General features: G+C 43.2%; 1 protein-coding gene across 1 annotated transcript in view; it reads left to right on the top strand.

Moving 5' to 3' along the window:
• Positions 1–21,648, top strand: part of efnb3b (ephrin-B3b) — a 65,497-nt gene extending 43,849 nt beyond the window's left edge. Inside the window, exons 3-5 of the mRNA XM_028429474.1 lie at positions 12,441–12,533; positions 14,918–14,980; positions 18,130–21,648. Coding sequence (XP_028285275.1) covers positions 12,441–12,533; positions 14,918–14,980; positions 18,130–18,557 — 584 coding nt within the window. The 3' untranslated portion in view covers positions 18,558–21,648. The remainder of the gene's footprint in view (positions 1–12,440; positions 12,534–14,917; positions 14,981–18,129) is intronic.
• The last annotated feature ends 341 nt before the right edge of the window (positions 21,649–21,989 follow it).

The following is a 21,989-nucleotide window of genomic DNA, read 5'->3' as shown; positions in this document are numbered from 1 at the left end:
TCTATGCCATCATTATACATAATTGAGGCTGCCCACCCACAATCAAATCTTGTTTGATTTTGGTCATTGTTCTGCATCTGCCACTGGATCCAGACCTAACATTTTTCCAGGCTTTGTCTACAATCTATTTTCCTATACCCAGACAGCCAACAGGAGAGTGCAGCCAGGAGTTTTAAGAGGCGAACTTAATGATGTATGATGTAGATTAAAACTGTGTTGTGAAGGTTTTTAGCTAAATCTTAAATAAGTTTTCCTTAATGGCAAATCCAATTGTTGCAAAGGTCTTTCCTATAGGTCCAGCCACACTGCTGCAGTGGGCAGGACTTTCACACTCTATCACCATAGAATGTGACAGGAATAATTAGTTATGTGTGTGTGTTGCAGTAGGAGATGAGAGACCCTTAAACATATGCATGTTTATTAGATGGTGGACCTCAAAGCTGCACTCGGGCTCATTAAAATGTTTGATTGTGTTGGTGTTTGTGTGCACGTTCTTCCTTGAGCGCACCATTTATCACACACAAGCAAACAAACACGTTCACGTTCCAACGGCTGGCGGCTTTTGTCCTTTCTGAGCTCTTATGGAGTTCATTAAAAGCCTTAATTAGACTGACAGTTATGTGTAATTACAGTCTTTAAGATGTACAGCTCCTCTGCAGGCCCACTCCGTCACTGCCTCCCTTTAGAAGTGATTGTCTGAAGGGAGAAACTTGTGTTGTAAGTGTTCATGTGTTTGTGTGTATTTAGGAGCCTTAAGTTCTGAGTCTTTGACATTTGCCATTAATATCACCTAGAAAGGATTGACATTTATGAGGCCCTTTTCTCTCCCACTTCTGCCTCCCATGGATTCTGTCTTTCTCTCACATTTTCATCCTCCTCCTCCTCCACCTTCACACCCTTCTGCTTCCCTTCTTCTTAATTTAGAAACCCCTCCCTTACTCTCTGCTGCCATCTTCCCACTTGCTCTCACTTTCTTTCTCTCCTGCTGCATGTCACAGATCGCTGTCACATTCCTCCCTTCAGACCGTTGACCCACTTCCCTCTTTTCTGCAACATTCCTAGCTTCTTGTTTCGCCAGACATTTGTCCTTCACTGGAGAAACTTCTCTCCCCTCCTTGGTCGCTTCTTCTCTCAATTTTCATTTCAACAAAAGTCACGTAACCTACTTATCAAACCCAAAAGCAAAAAATAGGCCTCTTATTTGACTGTCTGTCCTTCAGAGAGCTTTTTAAATAATCTCCAAATTACTTGGCTTGTGCTTTTTTTAACATGATGCTGCCATTTTTTTCTAGGTTCTTTCTTTATATTTTATGTGACTGATGCTATAAAAAATGAATATTAGTCAGCTTTGGATGGACATGAAGCAGTTCAAAGAGCTGTTTCAAATATTTTTTACAGCTTTGTCAGACATACAATTTCAAGGGAATGATGCATTTTGATTTTAAAAGACGTGGCAAAGATACAAAAAAAGTATCATAAAATATCAGCCAACAACCAAAAATAGTCAAACAAGCCTTTAATAACAATGAGAGTGAAACTGTGTTCTCAGCACTCCCTAAGTAGCATCGTGCCAATTTTTCAACAATATCTGTTGTCTAAAAGTCTCAGTTGGCTACGAAGTTGACTCAAAGTCACTTACAATAACAGAATCTGACTGCTCAGTGTCCCGGAGGGAAGTTTTGGCTTCAGATACATACAGTGTTTCATGAGTTGTTTTTGTAGTGGAAGGGTATGCACCCTGTGGCAGAGCAGAAGTCATGCAGTGAGGGTCGCCTCCTCTGCGTCTTCGGCATGTTCGTGGCGAGGCGCCAATGCTGTAATCCTACAATGACAAACAATGTCACAGCTAGGTTCTGCCTGAGAGGAAGCCCCTACAAAGAGAAGAGGGGGGCAGCAGGAAGGCTGGAAACATAAAGGCAATAATTGAAAGAGGGAAATGTTAGAGAGGAGGAAAAGCTACGGGTGAAGAAAATGATTGCTGCAACAAACTCCCCCTCGTGATAAAAGTATGACAAAGTGACAGGAGACGTGAAACTGCGAGTTAGGTGTCTCTTGTTTTCCTCTTCGCTGCACAGAATTCATGCTTAAATTGAGCCAGTAAATCAGGCTAATGTGAGACTGAGGGCTTTTATGTAGTGTATTGTGTGCTTGTACAGGTGTGTTAATGTGGATTTCTTTTCTGTGTGGGAGTGTGTGGGGCTCTGAGGGTGGCTCAGTGGCCCAAAAAAGACAAATGATGGAGGGTTGAAATCAAGGGAGTAAGAGGGCAGCATCGCTCCAAACCTACGTATTAGTCATGACCATGGTATCCTGTTACCTGTGTTGTGTCTCACCTTCTGTGACTGGTTTTGCAAAAGGTGTGGGTGTGAGAGGGGGACCACTCTGAGGCAAAAACCATCCCTGAACATTATGAGGTCATTGTGACCTTTGACCTTTTACTATGAAACTCTGGGATGTTCTTGTAAACGGTTTGGAAGAAGCACGCACTTCCAAAGAATTTTTGGCATGTGATTGGCTGAACCATCTGTCTCTCTGGCCAACTTCAGCCAAACATTGTCATCGCCATAAGCCAACTATCACATTTTAAACATGCCTGCAGCTATAAGTACTTCCCTTTAAGAGGTTGCTTGGTCTGAACCACTTTGGTTCTGGCACAATAGATTAGCTTGAAGCCTTGCAAATTAGATTGTGTGAATTTGTGAGAGTCCTGCTGCTTTCTTGCTTTTTTAATGTTTTAGGAAATTCTATCAAGTCTACATGGCTATTTGTGCCAAATTTGAGAAAACTTCCTTGAGGCAGTGTGACAGATAGATTTGTTTTCATCAGAATCACAGACGATTTAGCGGGATTAGCAACTTGTGTCCATGGCCTCTCCAAGTCTTAATGTCAGGACACAGACAAGTGTCTCATCACACATAGAAGCTTGCCTTGTTTTACAAATTGGACATCTTATTTTCTCTTTAGACCATTCCTGTGTAGGTCATTATCCTAAAATCAACAAATAACTTCTTGGTGTTTATTTATTCAACGGAAAGAACTGGAAAAGAGATGTTAAGTAGGGGAAAGGAGGAGTAAGTGATGGACTTGGCTTGTTCAACCCAGATCCAGGCAGCCGCAGGAGGAGTGGACAACCGGAGGTGTTTCGTTTTTATTCTGGGAGCGACTTGGGAATAAGAGAGGCTGGGAAAAAAACATGAGCAAAGAGCAGGAGAGACAGTGAGAGGGAACGACAAGGCTGGCGCTGACCCATTTCTCCAGGCCTCCAATCTAGTGGCTGATATAATGGAGAACGGCTACCCACATGAACACACAAACCTTAAGACGGACACATACCACCAGACACCAGCAGACAAGGTCATACACAGACATACACACTCACTGGGGTCTGCAGATAGACAGATTTCCTATGATATCGTCAAGTGTTACTTCTCATTCTGTGGGACTGCGTCAAATCCAGCGTCACCTCCGCCAGCGCTGGAAAATATCACATTCAGACATTCAAACGCTACCATGAACTCGCTGGCCCGCTCTGCCAGCTCAGCCTCCTCTCTTCTGCCCCGGCAGCCATGGAGTGTGTTACGTAGTGAGCCGCATCTAAAAAGGCTTCGCATGCCTTTTAAAAGGCTTTAAAAAAAATCACTGCTGTAGAAGTCACTCAGGGATTTACTGATAAGTATTCATTAAGTATTGATAAGTAGTCATTGAAGTATTCATTCAATATGCATGGGGGTCCACTCACAGGTGCACTTGACAGGGATTGCGGGGATGGCTGTTTCTAGCAGGTTTGTGGAAGTTAACAGATTCTCATTGCACACACACATACACACACATTGAAAGCCACACAGAATGCCCTCGCTGCCCCAGGACGGGAACATTGACCCAGTTGTAAGGAACATTGGTCGTGACTGTCCTACATGCCTAGCACTTTACTGACGTTACACAAGGCTCATCCACCCAGTCACTAGGCCTCTTTTTAATGGTCCTGCTCCCTCTTTTCTTTTGCTTTAGCGTCCTTTTTTCTTCCTGGCTTTGTCCCTGCCTGTCTTTCTTTTTGTCCATTATGCACGTCTATGCTCCGGCGGTCACATTTATTTGGCGTGGATTATTCTCCGGACTGGGCGGTCAGGCTTATTACGTTTGCTCAGCCATGATTTGTTTTTCATCATTTAATTAACGTGAGAACGAATGGGACAAAATTGGCCTCTGTGTTTATGCCTACTGATGACTTTATTTATGTCTCCCTTCTGCCTACTCTGCTGGACAGTTACTTTTCTCCCTCCTCTCCTGTCAGCATACTCTATCTCTTATAGACTTTACAGCTACAGTAATAAATGTTTTCTGCCCCTACCAGGTACAAAAAGCAAATACACAAACACTGTCAACACTTGCACATCCGTGTTCAGGAAATGTAAATGGTAAATTGGAATTAAGAAGATCTACTAGCTACTTTTTTTTGTCAAAAAAAGGTTAGGTAGTTTGATAACACAGCTAGCACTTCGGGAAGAGGGCAAGCAAATGAGGGCAAATGTCCTTCTCCTTTTCTTGACCTGTAAACCTTCCTTCTACCTTTGGTGTACAAGGTTTTCTTGGATGCTAACTGGGTTCACCATAGTCCTGCTACAACAGACTGAAACCTTGCACTGTAGCTTTAAGAAATAGATTGTTTATTAATGCAGGGTCAGTCATCATTAACCCACCAGGCATAAAACCAGATTATACTGGAGGATCTATTTTACATACACACGGTGATATTTATAAACATCTCTGACCTTTGCACATATACATAAAACAGGTTACACACACATCCGAAGTGACAATCCCCAACTGGATTATCAGTATGGCACACGCAGGGCTGTCTAATAAATTATGATATGGTTTTTAGTTAAGGGCAAACTACAGTGTGACAGCAAACAGCAGCATTTTTCAGGCCTCCAACAATGTTTTCAACTCAGTGCCTCAGAACTAAGCCATAAAATGGCAGCGGATCTGTCACTTGCAATCAGACTTTGCCTGACAGTGCCTTGTGTGCATGTTTGTGTGTGTGCATGTGTGTGTGCTTGTCAGATGCAGTGATCAGGTGTGTTCCTCTCGCCAGTCCTCCTTTTTGGAACTCTTAACAGGCAGTGGGAGGGAGGTGAGTACGTGGGGTTGTGGAAACTGCTGTGCTGTGGCCCAGTTTGTTGTGTGCATGTGTGTGTTTTGGTGCTGAAGGTTAATACGATGTGATTCTGAGTCGCCCACCCTCCAAGTGCACAGGACATCGAAAGACAGAAACACAGAGGGAGGGATGGAGGGGTGGCAAGGGGGGGTGTTAGATCATAATAGAACAGAGTGGATGGAAAGAAAGTAACTGCTGAGAATTAAAATGTCATCGAGCAATGTGGAGAGATCAACCACAAGCAAGCAAAGACACTGAGATCATAGTGTGTACAAACAAGAGCTGATGCTTTGCATTTTCAGGTAATGGAGTCCTTTTCTGTAGGAGGCATGTCTGAATTTGCGGTATGTGTGAATGTATGTGTGTGAGCATGTGACACATCATGTGAGTTCAACCTGTAACCATGACTTGGCGCCACAAGTCGGCCCCGTGTGGGTCCTGTCACCTCTGACTGAACCAACTCATGCACTGAAGCTGTTTAATGGATGCAGATTGAATTAGTAAATTCACTTTATACTTAAAATGTAAACCACAATAGTACAGAATACAAATTATGGATCATTCCCATTAGAAATTAGCAAATTAACTTGCCAAATGAGATATATGGGTTTAATTTGTTCAAGCACTAGCAAAGTGATTCATCTTGCTATACCCAGCATGGCATAGGTCAGATTAAATGTTCTGTAGATTTTTATTAGTCACTATAGTAACCAGTATCCTTAAGTATCCTTAAGTAGTACAGCCTTTAAGTATCCTTAAATGCTATGCTGGGCCGTGACAAGTCCTTATCAGTACAATTCTCACTCCATTGTTGCTATACCTGATGTGACATACACATGTCATACTTCTCCAAACCACTTGCATACCATCGTGTCAGCATAAAACACCAGCGCCAAACATGCAGGCGTCTCTGTGTCTTCCTTGTTTGTTGCTGGTCCCATTTGTGGATCAAGTGCCACCGCAACACAGCCAACAACAGTGGGCCTTTGTCTGTAACAAAAGAATAAAAAACTTTTTTCTGCAAACACCCTTTGCAGAAAAACAAGTTTGGAAAACCTCATGCTATATTGGAAGTAATGGTGTGTTGTGTATTTGGAGGTGGAATGTGAGTGAAAATAATACTGGACTGGTGTGTGTGTGTGTGTGTGTGTGTGTTTAAGGAGCTACAATAATGCCTGTTCTGTTTCAGTACACAACTTAATGCCTTTGCCACCGCAGCGAGGTAATGGCTTGTGATAGCTTCGTTAATGCGTCATAGTCAGGTTATAAAAGTGCCATAGGAGATTTATGAAGACGTTTTTAGTTACAGGAAATTTCGATGGCAAGATCCAGGGGTTTTTTTCTTTTGAAGGGGGAAGAGAAGGCGACACAGAAGGAGGGAGAATGAATCCTTCAGCTCTGCCTCAAGGGAGAAGGGATCAGGTTATATGCTCTTCATCATCGAGATGACACACATGGAGCCTTTAGAGAGTGAGGGCTACAAATTTAAACAGGAAAGATTCAGTAAATCTCAGCCCCAAGACACTACCGCACACACACACACACCAGTCTATCCGAGTGACAAACTTAGTTTTGGGGTTGTGTCTGCAGAGCATGGTCCAAAATGCAAGCAAGTGGAACTAAAAGGAGGAGTTTAAAGGCAAAGCTGCTGTAAACCAACACATTGATTTTAGGTTGATTTGCCCTGATGGGAACATTTTACACACAGTGACACAAACACACACTCAAGCCACTCTAACATGCCTAACATGCACCAGTGTGCCCGGGGCAAAACAAAACACCCACTTTGGTTTGTGTCTTTCGCGTTGCATTAGCATTTGTGATTGTCACGTTTGTTAACCTGACACACTCATGACTCGACTAACACGCCATCACACACCGGAGGCGAGCAGGGGTGCCGAAAACATGAGACGGCACAGTGCAAGTAAGCTTTGTTCACCCCCCGCTTGTTTGTTCCGTTTGTTGTGTAGTCTGGTCTTTAGCTGCGCACATTTGCTCCCTTTAATCTTGCTGTCATCAGTAAGGATGTTCACAAAGTGTATGTGTGTGTGTGTGTGTAAATTGAGAGTATGGAACAGTAGCTAGGCCTTGGACTGTTGTACCAGCTTGGCCACACATACAGTAGTAAAGCTACACATCTGTCCTTTCCTATTAAACAAAACTAGCAACTTTGTCATTTTTGAAGTGATGTTTATCTGCCAGGGACCCCTGGGAACAACTGGGCTGTGGGCCTCTACTGTGACCTCCCTTCCTTTGTGTGCATTATACATTTCCCCTCAAGGAAAAGTCATCTATTAGTAATATGGACAGTATAATCTGATTTCACATTATTTTATTTACATGCAAATGATGCAGAATATTCATGCTATGAAGCTACAGTCGCTCAGATGAGAGAAAGGAGCAGCTGATGAAAACATTGTTATGCTCATCTGTGTCACTTTAGCTTAATACTGTCTCATCACAGCTTTAAGCCTTTCAAGCAGCAGTGAGCGCCTTGCAGTTTCTCTTTGCTTTGGGAATTGCTCCATACCAGTTAGTGTCTTTTACCCTCTGATTTGGTAGAGGACGCAATTGACGTCTGAAAAGAATGCAAGAAATCACTCAAGCCTGGAAAACAACCACAAAAAAACTCTGAGCATTAGTCAAGGACAAGAAGGCGGATGAAGCAAAGATAAAATATGTTGATCAGAGTGTTTATTGTGGAATGACGGTCTGTCCGTCATGTTTTTCACTCTGTACTAAAGATATATTGCATAATAATACTTTTACAACAATAATATCATGATAATGATATTAATAATGATAAAAATGTATGATACAAAGTATGAAAAAGTATGATACAAATGATTCATTAGTGTATTGTTGGGGTATATTATTATTATATATTTTTAAATTGTTAAGCTAACAAGATTTGTATTCCTCAGTAACATTTTTTTGGCAACTGTAGTATTATGATTATCATGATAATCATGATGTTATATAATGATGCAATAACATTATTCCAAAATTTGGATATCTTTATCAAATGCATCAGTGTTCGTGGCTTTGACTTATTTTAACTTAACAATTTATGCTAACTGCATCTTGGGTAAAACTCCCACACTTGTAAACATTTTTTGGGTTTGTGTAGTCTCTCATCTGTCCTATCCACTATATCGCTACATTTTTATAAGGCTGTTATTTGAAAAGTCTGATATTATACCATATTGTACTCCAAGGACAATATATTGCACCAAGAGCCAATATGTGTATGTGTCCCAGAGCAAAAGGCCATTTCAACCAGAAATATGTCACATCAGGCAATTAAACAGCAATCCTTGCCACTTTTCTGCAGAGTGAAATGTGAGTCATGTCCCAAACTAGACAGAAGGACGTGATGGAAATTATAACATCAGCATGTACACAAATTCACATCACTCATGTAGAGAGAGTGTTTTGCTGCGGAAGGCCGCCTGTCACTCAGCATGCATGGAATATATAACCAGGGGGAGAGAGGGAGGGAGTGGAATAGAGTGGGTGGGCAAACACTGAGGTCTAAAGTGTGTTTTAATGCAAATGACATAACTTTGCATAGTCCACTGCAGCAAGTGTCAGTCAAAAGAGGACAGTGTTTCAATGAATGTGAGATATGAGTCCAGTAGAGCGCTTCTCCAAGACAGTGGGCAAACTTGATCAGTGATAATGGAGGCAGGAATGAAGTTTGGCCCAGCACTGACCTTGGTAATAACAACAGACACAGAGAAAGACTCTCATCCACTTTGTGATCTTTTCTACAGACTCTATACTCACTCCTCCCCCTGCCTGCCTGGCTGCCTGCCTCCTTGTGTGGAGGGCCACGGCGCTGTGCAGTCTGATTGAGGTTGACTGCGGTATTATTTCATTAATTAAGTTTTTCCACTTCCTCCGCCTCTCCCTCCTGTCTTCCTGTCGAGCAAGGGTGGCGGAGCAACGCCCTTCCTCTCCTCTGTCCTCTGGCGCTTCACATCCCCCCCATCACTGCTGATCATTGTCTCAATTACTCATCCCTCCTCTCCCTCCCCTGTCTCCCCGTTTCTCTCTCACTTGTTCTTCCTCCTTTCTCCTCTTATCTAATCCCAAATTGCTCCATACACTCCTCCCCACTCTCTCTGTCTGTCCTCCCAAAGTGAGGTGGGAAAGATGTGAAACACGCCAACATCTCCCCCATCTTTTCCAGCTCTCATCTCTGTCTCTCATCAGGATTTCACAGATGTTCTGTGATTATTCCTACCTTGATTTGATGATATCTTCTTCCCCTCAAGTACAAGAAAACTTGAAGCATTTTCAGTGAATATTTTCTGATCCAAAGGCAAATCAGCTATGTTTTTTTTCCGCTTTGTTCCTGTGAAATTGGGATTCACAGTAATAGTGGCACCTGTGACACATCTAATGGATTTAAGAGGATTTGTCATGACACAGTTCAGTGTTTTAACAAAAATTGCCTTTGTGATATTTGTGACCTGTTGATTATGATGTTAAAAAAATAGCTTGCATTTGCAAAATCACATTTGTGGAAGCTCTCCTGGTTCAATTTGGCTCTCAGTGTCTGTCTCCCTCTTTGTCTCTGCCTCTTCTTTGTATCCATTACCGCTCCACTTTTCCATAATGGAGACATTAGAGTCTTTTACTGCTCTGCTATCTATCATGTCATTTAAACTCTTTCCTTACTTTCTGTTTTTAACTTTTTCTCTCTTCTCCTCCCTCTTTTCACAAATCTTCCTCCCGCCCGGCTGGGCTCTGGGTCATCTCTATCGTCTCACATAGTCTCCTGTCCCCATCATATCACCAACAGCTTGTCACAGGCAATCAGTCTCCCTGCCTCACTTCCCTGCATGACCTCTTCCTCCTACTCCTCTTTCCCTATCTCCTCGTCTTCTTCACCTCCCTCATCTCCCATCACCTTCTTGTCCTCCTTCACGTGTCAGTAGTTATTACTCTCAGAAATCACAGTCCTCCCTCTCTCTGTCTCTGTCTCTTTAGACCACTTACCACAGTATTTACTCAATCCTCCATCCATTCCTCCAGTTAGTGCAGATGTGAGCCCCACAGCCCGTCTTTATATCCCAGTGTCCCCTGTCCAGGGTTATAGCTCATGTAATCTCTCTTATATCAATGACTTCAGTTTCTATTTCAGGTTTCCTATATTGTGCATGTATTAATTACATATTCCAAAGAAAAATGCTACAGGATGGAAATCTGATAATATTAATCATAGGACAAAAATCTATTTAGATATAATCCTTTTTGTAAGAGTTAAAAGTGTTCACTCTATGAATAAATATTACTTTTCTGTATTGCACTTCTTTACAAGTGAATGTTTCCCAATTTTGATTGATTAATTTGGGAATTAAGTTTACTGTACATTCAATTTTCATCTACATCTAAATACCTTTGAGAGTTATTATTCAAAATGTGTTGCTACAACTTTAAAATCTAAGCCATAGATATTAACATGTATATTTTTCAATGACTGCTTTGATAAAAGAGCTGTACCTAATTTGGCACACTATCTATTTATTTGAACTTCAATGAAACTCAAGCATGGGAAAAAATACTATGATTTAAAATGATTTGATCGTACCAACTTTTTTCTTTTTTTTTTTTTTTACAACACTTTATTTAAACTTTCTTTATATATCCCTTCATCCATCCTTGTCTCCTGGCTTTCTCAGCATACTGCTGTTCGCCTTGACCTCCGTCTGCTTCCCTCCTCCTCCTGCTTTCACACTCTGCATCCTGCAGGGATGGAGAGAGAAGGAGAGGGAGAGGGAGGTGTTAGAAGTAAAGCTCACTCTTTTTCACACCTTGCTTTTCTCTCTCTCTCTCTCTCTCTCTCTCTCCCAAGCCGTCCGCCATCCCTCCATTTCTGCTTCGCTTCAGACAGGCTAATCTATAGCCGGAAGGGAAATGGCGGCGGGAAATGATTTTTTTCTTTCTTTCTTTTTTTTTTTTTTTTTTAAAGGTGAGGGTTAGCCCTGCAGGGCTGTAACAAGCAAAATAGACTGGTGAAGAGAGGAAGAATATGTTTACTGTATTTCTCCATACACATCTGTCCCTTCCTCAGCCCAAACTTTAGAGACAGAAGTTTGTCGTCTTAGAGGTGTGATTTGAAGAGGTGAAGACAGGGCACATTTTTGTACGAACATTGGCGACCAGGTGAAGAGGTGTGAATCTTCGCCACTCGCTGCTTTTCACCAACATCCAAACTTCTTTGTCATCTTCCCCCTTTTGTGACCTGCAAGAAAAAGTACCAGAAGACGTAAATCAGAAGATGAATGGAAACTGTGTAGATATCTATGTACCCATTAAATCAGAATCAGAATCAGAAAATCAGAAATACTTTTCTGATTCTGATTCTGATTTAATGGGTACATAGATATCTACACAATATAGGAAAACAAAATGCTAAATTTGTTTTGAAGTCTTTTTATCTTAAGATAAACACAACTAAATGTTCAAGGGATATTGCCCAGGGAGTATAATCTCAGCCTTAGTCAGTCAGGGATCCATCCACACAGCACTGCTTGACTTCCTTTGACCTCCTTTTTAAAATCTAACATTGTTCTGCTTCTCCTGAATTGTTGCATTTTTGTTTCCAAAAGGCTTTTACAGCTTATATTAAATCCCACACCAGCCTGTATTAACACATCACTCCCTCATTTTTAAATAAAAAAAAACTCCTTAATTCTCTTAATTAAAACATAAGCAGTTGTAGTAATGAGGTATTACCAATTGGAGCTTTAACTCATCCAGCACAGCCTGTGTTCTAACCAATCAAGTCCAGTTTTTCACTCAAATCACTGTGTGATTTGAGTCTCAGGGGCTCCATTTTATTTCATATACGCTTTTGATTGGATTACCATACTTTTTTTCTCCCTCCGCCAGCCTCTGCCTCTGTTGATTACCCCCCTCTTCCTGCTAATTCTCCCGCCTGAACAGCGATTGCAGTTGACTGCAAGTGGTTGAGTCCATGCAGCGTGGCGGGGGTGTTAATGAATTCCAGCAGACTGCTAAATGAGGACTTATTAAAGTGCTGCCGCCTCGTAGTTTGACATTTCCGAGCTTCTGGTGGAGTTTTAAATTGCTGCCTCTGCAAATGTCACTCGCTGACTCTCCAGAATGGCCGACCATATGAATAAAGCTAGTGTTGGCGTCAGATATAGTTTGAAAATGATGAATTTGTGTGGCTTTAATAGATGTGTGTGTCTTTATGTCATCCCGCGACTTGGCTAATTGTGTGATTTTTGTGTTTCCATCGCTCCAGCTACGTCAGATGGGACGCGTCAAGGCCTGGATAGCATGAGAGGAGGAGTGTGTGCCACGCATGGCATGAAGGTGGTCCTGAAAGTGGGACAAAGTAAGTTCTCACTCTTTACTTGCTCTGTTTTCTCTCACACAATCACATACATAAGCTCTCCCATATGTAGCCCATGTGTGGTAGACTCACATGCATTGTTATTCTTGCAACACACACAATCAGATCACAGTATGATTAGTTGGCTTCAGTCCACCACATCTTACATCTGCACAGAGCATTCAGTCCTGCAACTTATCCTGCATGCAGCCCTTTCCATTTTTAAACCATCGTTCTAATCTTCCTCTTTCGCATTGAACACACACCTTTCTTTGTGCGTGTGTGTTCTCGCTGAGCATATTAGGGCTCGTTAAGTGGTGAGAACAGCGGAGAAGTGTGGGATCAGTCAGCTTTAATGAGCCCTGTTGACTCCCTTCTCACTCTGCCTTTTAACTGCTACTGACTCACACTGGACACACACACACAACACACACACTGAAGCTCACATACATTCCCCTTGTGTGTGCAAAAATATTAGCTCACAGATGCAAGGCTAAAGTACATAACGCAGACATGCAAGTGTAGGCCAGAACACACACATTTCCCCACACAGCAGAGCTGCCAGCAAAAGCATGATAACAAAATGACTCCATTCAGTGTTAAAGTACACAGTCAGTGATTTTTAATGAGTCGTAGCTGCACATGCGTCTAATTTGTTTGGAAAATATTCTCAGGTAATGACCCTTACATGCAGGTTTTTTAAAAAAAAAAAAAAAAACACACACAACACAAAAAAGGCCCATTTAATCATTTTCCCTGACCTGCACATTCTTGCACATAATAAGCACCTGTCCTTCACATGACCCCCTCAGCCCTCACATACGTGCGTATAAACACACCCACCTATTTCTGTTTCCTTGATCGGTGCTATGTTATCAGGCTTCAACTATTGTTGGTGCTTCTCAGCATAGAGCCAAGTGGCGCTGTTGTTGCTCTATCAGCCCGTAACATCAGCACAGTCAGCTCAGCTCAATTGAAATACCACCACACACATACACACTTTATTTCCCATGGCTCTACACACACATGCATGCACACACACACTTGTCAGTCATCTTTTTCCACTTATCTACTTATTTTATTGTCTTATCTCCTCAGTCCTTTCTACAATTCTTTGTTCACTTGTCTCATTCATTCATTCATGCTCGCTTCCTTTTCAAATTCCCCTTTTCCCCATCCTCATCACCTCCCTTTCACTTTGCATGCCGGCCATCTCTCCTCACAGCTCTGCCTCCTCCAGTCCCCGCTCTCTGTTATTTTCACTTCTTCCGTCTGTCTTTCCATCTTATCTGCTGCGTGGCTGAAAGGTCACGTCTGTGTTGTTTGTCGTCTAAATAAGCGACGTGCCGCCTCATGGTGATCTCTGATGAGATACGGCGCTCCTCTCTGCTTCGAGGAACACACACACAGACACTCACAAAACACACACTTGCACCCATATGTTGACCTGTCCTCTCTTATTTTATTCTTTATCTATCTTGCTTGCTGTCTAGATTTGTCACATACACACACACTTTCTCTCTCTCTCTCTCACACACACACACAGCCTGGACCTCCCTACACCTGCCCCTGCTGACCACACAGCAGTTTCTATTGATCCAGCCTGCACCGCCCCTAACTTCTGTTTGGTTGACTGTCAAGAGGGAGCTGCCAGCCAATAGCCTCACACTTTCCTAAATGTCAGTGCATATAGGTCGCCATACACACACATGCACACACACACACAGCAAGAGTGTGTATTTGTGGGTTTTCCATACAGTTTCATCTATAAGCACTCCATGGGCACATCACCCCTCCTGCAGGCAATGACCAATACCAGACTTTCTTTTTTAAAGGTTGCATGAACCGCAGAGCTGAATGATCATAGAACAACATAAAAGTCTTCTTGCAGCCTACTGTCGACCAGATGGCTGAGACACTAATGAAATTTTCTAACCCATGTCGTTTAGCTTTGAGGAGCAGCGCTTATACAATAGCTACATTGTATGTGCTTGTTTGTGTGTGTATGTGTCGCATAAACGGACTTTAATGCCATCACCATTACTGAGGGCTTGCTAGACAGATGGCCTGATTTAGTGACTACAGATTACAAGCCGTTCTGGCCTTGTGTAAATTAACTCAGGCCAAAACAACAAACAGCATCTCTTTAGTTTCCCATTGAAACAAATGGAAAAGTGCTCATCGAGGCCCAATCAATATGTGCTACCCTATAATGGGAAGGGAAGCCTTTATTAAACCTCTTTTGTGTGTCTTTCTGGCTGACTTTTGTTTTGCCAACGTCACTTGTTGGTTCCAGTTCTGAGAGCTTTGGCTGCTGTTATAAGATTGAGTCTGTCGCTGTATTTCTGTAATTCCTCTCTTATTCCACCCTTTTCTTTGCTCCATAGGCCCATATGGACTGCCTCCAAAGAAGGAGCCGCCAGCAGGACGCACCACCAGCAGAAACCCAGGTAAGTAAGAAAGCAAATGGAGATAATCCACAGCAGATCCATCCACAAAATGGATGGAGGGAAGAAGCAAAGTCTAGTAGATAAAAACAGAAAAGCAGCAGGGAGAGGGAGGGAGGAGGCGACAGATGGAGAATGTGCAGCGGTGACATCTGCGGATCTCTCTGTTTAATTCCATATTTCTCTCTCTCTCTCTCTCTCTCTCTCTCTCGCTCTCTCTCTCTCCCCCTCTGCTCTCTATCCCTCTCCTCCTCGTCTCTGCACCCGGCCCTTTGAGCTAAGTGCTGCAGGCGGGGAATGGATGGCTAATAGCTACCTTGGGAGAAGGACAAGAAAAAGAGAGGGAGGAAGAAAGAGGCAGGAGGAGAAAGAGAGGGCAAGAGCGGCAGCAACATTTCAGAGAGTTATTATTGTCATTAGTTTGGGCGGCCTGGATTCTGTAGTTCTGTTGAGAGAGGGATAAAGAAAGAAATGAGAATAACTGAAAGATGAGGAGAAAGAAGAGAAAGAAGAAGAGGCATAAGGGACTGATGGGTGGAAGTGGGAGGCACATGAGGAGAAAGAAAAGAATAATTGAAAAACAAAGAGGAGATGTTAATACAGGGGGAGATGTAAAAGAACATGATTCTTCGTAGTGGTGGTGTATTTGTGTACTATAACAAATGTTTGAATCTGGCTTTTCACACATTTCCAATATCCAATCCATACCTCATATAGGTGAGAATTGTACGTGTGAAATAAGAAACAATTGTATGCACTGTTTTTAGCAGATATCACACACTGCAATAATGATTTAATCACACATTTTTGACTCTCAGACGAGAACGTATTAACACGCACTTAAATCTGAAATGATTTTTTTGACTCCTGACACATCCAGAATTTCTAATCCTCCTGTGAATACGCTCCAAATGCTCCCAGCTAATAACCAGAATACTGCTGGTTATACACAGCCTCTCATTGTGTTTGTTTGCCTCATCCCATCCTCACTTGGGATGTAAACAAATGCAAATACTTTATCGGGATATGAACAAGTAATGATATGAACAGCGGCTGAATATAGTTTTTTTTATTATTATTATTTCCGTGCCACCCAATTTGCTACAAACCCCACTCAGCCAAATTAAAACACTCACACAGATGTCTGCAGAGGGTAAACCTCGGTGAACTTGTCAGAGGAAAAAAGCACTCCTGATGAATATTATCTGCATATCTTAATAAAGCTTAAAACATTAAGGTGTAGATACATTTTGGTCAATATCAGATACAAATAAAAGCTCCTTTGACACATTCAGTGCAAGTATCATGAGCATTTTCATTTCAAGTCAATTCATTTTAAAAAAAGAACAAGAATGTCCAGAGTGTGTGACCCGGGACAGGGAGTTTAGTGCACAGCCACCCTATTCTGAATTGGCACTGAGTTTACATGGATAGGAAGAGACATATTAATTCCAAACATAAAAAAATAAATAGGCTGTCTTGTGTAGGAAGCAGCAATGAGATGCAATAATGCATGAGCTACCGCTGCTCCACTAATTATGTAATTTTGTCACATTCCCTTTAATGTATTCATATAAAGGCTGTTGATGGAAACATGCACTGATTCACACTTCAGCATGACAAAATTCCAGACATTCGCATGCATGTGCAACAGCTTCAGCACAACCGGTGTGCCTAGCATTAAAAAGACTTCCAAAAATCTGTTAAAAGTCCCATTAAAATGCTCAAGAAGCAGTAAGGACAGGTGGCTAAATTATCACCTTGACCTGTTGCATGTTGCTCTCTCTGGAGATGTGAAATAGAACGAAGCAGGGAGGAATAAGGCTGTGTGTGTGTGTGTATGGTGGGGGGGGGGGGGGGGGGGGGGGGGGGGCATCAAGCGGGAAGAAGTGGAAAACAGTGGGAGTGAGAGGTGAAGGAAGAGAATATAATAATGAGAGACGGTGAAAGGCAGCAGTCGTAATGGTGATGGAGAATGAGGGATGTTGGGTTAATGGAGGAAGGAAGAAAGCAGGAGGAGGAGCAGGGAGTGCAATCAACGTCCGGCATTAGCGCTTTTCTCCCAGTCAGTCCAGCGCAACAGGGGGCCTAGCAGCAGGGGAGGGATGAGGTGCTTGCCTGTGTGTGTCCATATCTTAGTGTGTGTGTGTGCATATGTGTTTGTGTTGCTAGGCGCTGTGCTTAGAGCAAGGTAGGTCATTACAGCTACAATAACCCGAAGATAGAGCGAGCCACGGAGCAAGGGGTGGGGGCGAGGAAACAGAGGAGACGCAAGAGAGAGACAGACAGGGGGAAAAGAAAGAGATGTGTGCCAAGAATAATGATGGACCAATCCAAAGGCTCTATATAGCAGAGACTCACATTACCGGCCTTAACCAGTGTGCACCTCACATTCACACGGTCCAGAGCCACAACTGCCCCCATTCAACACCCCAATTCTATACAGATCCACACACACACACACATCTCCAGACGTTATTCGCCTGCTGAGTCTTACCTGACCTCCTGCAGAGAAAACTGTGAGCTCTGTGACTGTGAAGATCTTAGACACACAACAGACAGAGGGGCAATCAGCTGACAAACAGAGCGGTCGAGTGACAGACAGTTTGATAAACAGACAGATAAAAAGACTGACAGACAGGCCGGTGTGTGTCTGTGAGTGTGTGGTCTGGTGGTAGAAGCAGAGCGGGAAGGCTTTCTTCATGTGGCTGGCTGTAATACTAAGCAAATACAGTTGTTAAGGTTAAGGAAATAGACTGTGTTACCTTGATGCATATTGTGGCTTAGCCAGACTGTCCACAAGAGTATACAGTGCACAGTACACTCCTCTCGATTTTATACACCGCTGTCCACTTCATCACATCAATAAAGAGACCACATATAAGCTTCTGTGAGATTGCTGCATTCTTCCTGCATTCCTCTGGGTTACATCTGCACAGCCTCCACTAGTTGAGCTAAACCAACACCATTACTCATGTCACTGTGGTACAGAGCCATAAAGAATGGTATGTTTGTTTAAAAGCTCATAAAAACACAAGTTGTGAAAGCAAGCTGCTATGGTGCGTTCGTCGTGATTAATATGCATAAATCATATAAATCAGCTAAAAACATGTGAGCATATTGAAGTAATATTGTTCTGTGATTCCTTTCAGGTGGCGCCGGAAACTCCACCCAGCCTCGAGGACCCTTCGGGGACGATGGCAGAGGTGAGAACGGCCCCCTCCAACCCTCCAACATCGCCCTCATCGCTGGCGCAGCGGGAGGCTCCGCCTTCCTTCTGCTGGTTACCGCCGTGATCTGCATTGTCTGCTACCGACGGCGGCACGCCAAGCACTCGGACACCCACCACCCTCCGCTGTCGCTGTCCTCTCTCACCAGCCCCAAGCGGGGAGGAGGCGGAGGCATCACAAGCTCCAACAACAACGGATCTGAGCCCAGCGACATCATCATCCCGCTGAGAACATCGGACTCGGCCTACTGCCCGCACTACGAGAAGGTGAGCGGGGACTACGGGCACCCAGTCTACATCGTCCAGGAGATGCCACCTCAAAGCCCGGCCAATATCTACTACAAAGTATGAGATGGCCTTTGCTCTGGCCAACTTGGACACACCCACCTTCCTCCACTCATTACCAACCAATCCCAGCTCTAAATGAAGCCACAGCGAAGCCTACCATCACAGCTCTAACCCTTATCCTCTCAATACTACCACTCCCCGTGGACCCCCCACTCACCGTCCTGTGAGCCCACAGTTGTGTTTCTAGCTGAATAAACCACCCCAACCCATCCTCACACAACTGGGCCACTAAGTGTGTGTAAAGGGCAATGTTGTAACCATACATAGCCCTTCTTAACAAGGCCCTCACAAATGGGCAAGAGCTTCTGAGTGCCCCCTTCTTGTTAACTCAGAGCCCCACCCGTGCTTAATTGAAGAGTCATCCCTTAAACGCCAGTGTGCATGTGCAGCACACACTTTTTTTATAGGAGTCCGGACATGGTGCTGGGACCTGCGATGTTTTAAAAAAATGTTTAAAAAAACAGACTACGACTAGGAAAAAAAAAACCCTGTCCCCACTTAGCACCGGAGAACTCTGACTCACCAGAGGCCATACCTGCCTAGCCCACTACCCCAACCCCACCCCACCCCCCTCGGAGCCCCATCAGCCAACCAGAGACCGGCCCCTGCCACTAACTCAACAATAGGATTCTAGTTTGTTTGCGTTCGTTTCTCTTGAGGAAAAATGGGAGGGGCCTCGGACTCAATCAGCACGTCCGAGCATTGGTCACATGACCAAGCCCAGGCCCGAGGAGGTCTGACCAATCGCTGACACTCAGAATCTTGTATATTTTAATAATGTGCGTGTGTGAGACTGTGCGAGCGTGGGTAATAATTATGGTCGCTGCTGCTCCACATTAGACGTGTGTGTGCAGTTAGTGTGCTTCAGCATACGCGTGCGTGGGGTTTAGTTTGTGTGCGTGCGCGCGCTTTGTGTGCGGGTGACTGTGCGTGTGTGTGCGTTCTTTAGACTTGTCTTAAATACCAAAACACAAAATAGTGAGTGAATATCAAAAAAGTGAGATTTTTTATCGCTATCAACACTTATAGATTATATATATGAATATCCAGTAAATAATTTCTAGATGTTTTTTTTTTTTGCGTTTCTATTGATTTTTACGTTCTCTGTTAAACTACACTTCTGATGCTAGGCATTTTTTTATCTGCCGTTTTTTTGTTTTTCACAAGTTAGAATGACCTTCCTTCCCTTTCCCTTTGAGTTGTATATTAATTTAATCCCTTTTTTTAAATTGTCCCGGTGAACAGAGGTTGTTTCTCTTTTCCTCTCTTCCCTCTCTCATTCACTCCCTCCTTCCCTTCCTCCTCCTCCTCCTCTTCCCACCCCTCTAGGGTCTCTGAACTCTGTGTATATTTTTATAGCTCCTTGTACTATGCTGTAGTTTTGAAGTTTAGACCTCGTTTGTGGAAGTGTTGAGGTAGAACCATCTATGAAAGTTTTCTTTTTTTGTTGTTTTTTTTTTTCAAACGCTTTTTTTGAAACGCAGAAGTGAAAAGAAGAAGTTAGGGGTGGGGGAGATTTGGTGGTGGCTGGGAAGAGGGAGGCGAGAGGGGATGAAATGAAGAAGAAGAATAAAGGGAAAAAGGGCGAGAAAGAGTGCTGTCTGGGGAGGAGGAATAAAGCAGCGTCTGAATGCAGAACTTTAAAAAAAAGAGAGAGAGAGAGAGAGAGGGAGGGAGGGAGGGAGACAAGGAAAGAAAAGACTGAAGGAATTGCACACTAAAGAAAAGAAACCGAGGGGAGGGGAGGATGGGAGCGGCAGGAGTGAGAGATGAAGGATCCAGAGGAAGGAAGGGATGGAGAGAGCTGATAAAAGAGTGGAGAGAAACCTCTTCTTCGAACAGAGTCTCCTGAGCAGAGGTGACGTACCGACAGCCAAAACGGATTCCAGAGGAGTTGAACTCTTATCCATGGAAAGAAGAGATCTCATCACACTCTCTCATGAACACACAAACACACACACCTTCTGTGACTCCGTCACACTTTGTGTGAGGTGGCACATTTTGGATTTGTTCCTCTTTTCCGCCAAAATTTGTGTTGAAATGCATCTCTGTGTATCACACACACACACACACACATACACTCGTTTATTACACAGGCGCCCATGGTACACTGCTAGCTGCGGACACATGTGAGAGAAAATCCCCTAGACAGTCAGTACACTCTGTTTCTCTCTGGTTAATACACACACACCCTCCCACACAACCTAACACAAATTTCACACCTTTTAATGACTGTCACAAATGCCTACTGATTGCATTGAACGACATACATTCCCCTCTCGCTCCCGCTTGCTCTCCCACAAGCACACACACATTTACCCACACTCGACGAAAAATGCTGATTACTTTCATATGACTCTGAATTTCTGTGATTAAGACTAACCTGTTGGACATGGGAGGGATGAAAAGAGTGTTTGTGTGTGTGCTGTGTTTTCCGCATACTCTCACGCCCTCGGACACACACTCTCCTGCACAAACACACTAGTGCCCAGCACCTCAACCTCAGAGGGCAAATAACACATCCCTGTGTTCAGAGGTGCAATATGCTCACATGTGCATACTAATAAAGCTGTTTTTGTGTTGCTCAAACATGTTTATGGCTTATGTGTAAACTGGGTGGCAGTGGAGAGCTTTTACTGTTTTTCCACACACATACACACACACATACATACAAAGCCTCCAGTGTTGTAGCCATGTTTTCTGTGTGAAGCCAGTGTTAAATCTGGACCCTGGACAACATTTCTCAGCTGTGTTTTGTATCGGTATCATATAATGATTCACGCTTTTGTGTCGCATTCGTCTGATATGACTTTCTTCAACACACGATGATGTTTGGATTGTATTTGACTGTATCGAAATTGATTTCAAAAATGAAATGAGAGGGGAAACACCTCAAATTCTTCTTTTTGTACAACTACCGACTTGTGTTTTTATGTATGCTGTTAAGTCTATGTCTATTTAAACATGCTCAGAGTACCTAAAAAATATCCTCCAAGCCAAATGAAGTGTCTGTTACTCTCTCTTCAACAACTTCTCTTCGGAGCATCTCAAATCCAAAATGACAGTATTTGTGTTTTTAAAAAAAACAAACAAAAAAAAGGCTGCTGCCACGAGGAGAGGAACCAAAACTTCTCGGACTTTACGGCATTGGATGAAGAAGCCCAGTTTTCAGTCCATTTCGCTCCCTCTCCCCCCTCTCAGAATGTCAAGTATCTCTTTGGACGTTATTTTGTTTTATTTTTTGATTTTCACGTTGATGTTATTTCAAAGTTGTGTCTCTGGCACTCACCGTTTGTGTTTGACTGGTCAACTCAGCGTGTTTTCTAAAAACCACGGACAGCCACTGGTTGTCATGTTAAAAAGAGAAAGAAGAAAGTGCTGTTTCTATGGAACCGTAGAGAGAGAGAGAGGGAGTGTGAGAGAGAGAGAGAGAAA

The sequence above is a fragment of the Parambassis ranga genome, chromosome 18 (assembly GCF_900634625.1).
Source record: "Parambassis ranga chromosome 18, fParRan2.1, whole genome shotgun sequence".
Classification (NCBI taxonomy): domain Eukaryota; kingdom Metazoa; phylum Chordata; class Actinopteri; family Ambassidae; genus Parambassis; species Parambassis ranga.
Note: the sequence above shows the minus strand (reverse complement) of the source record. Positions and strands in the feature narration are given on the sequence as shown.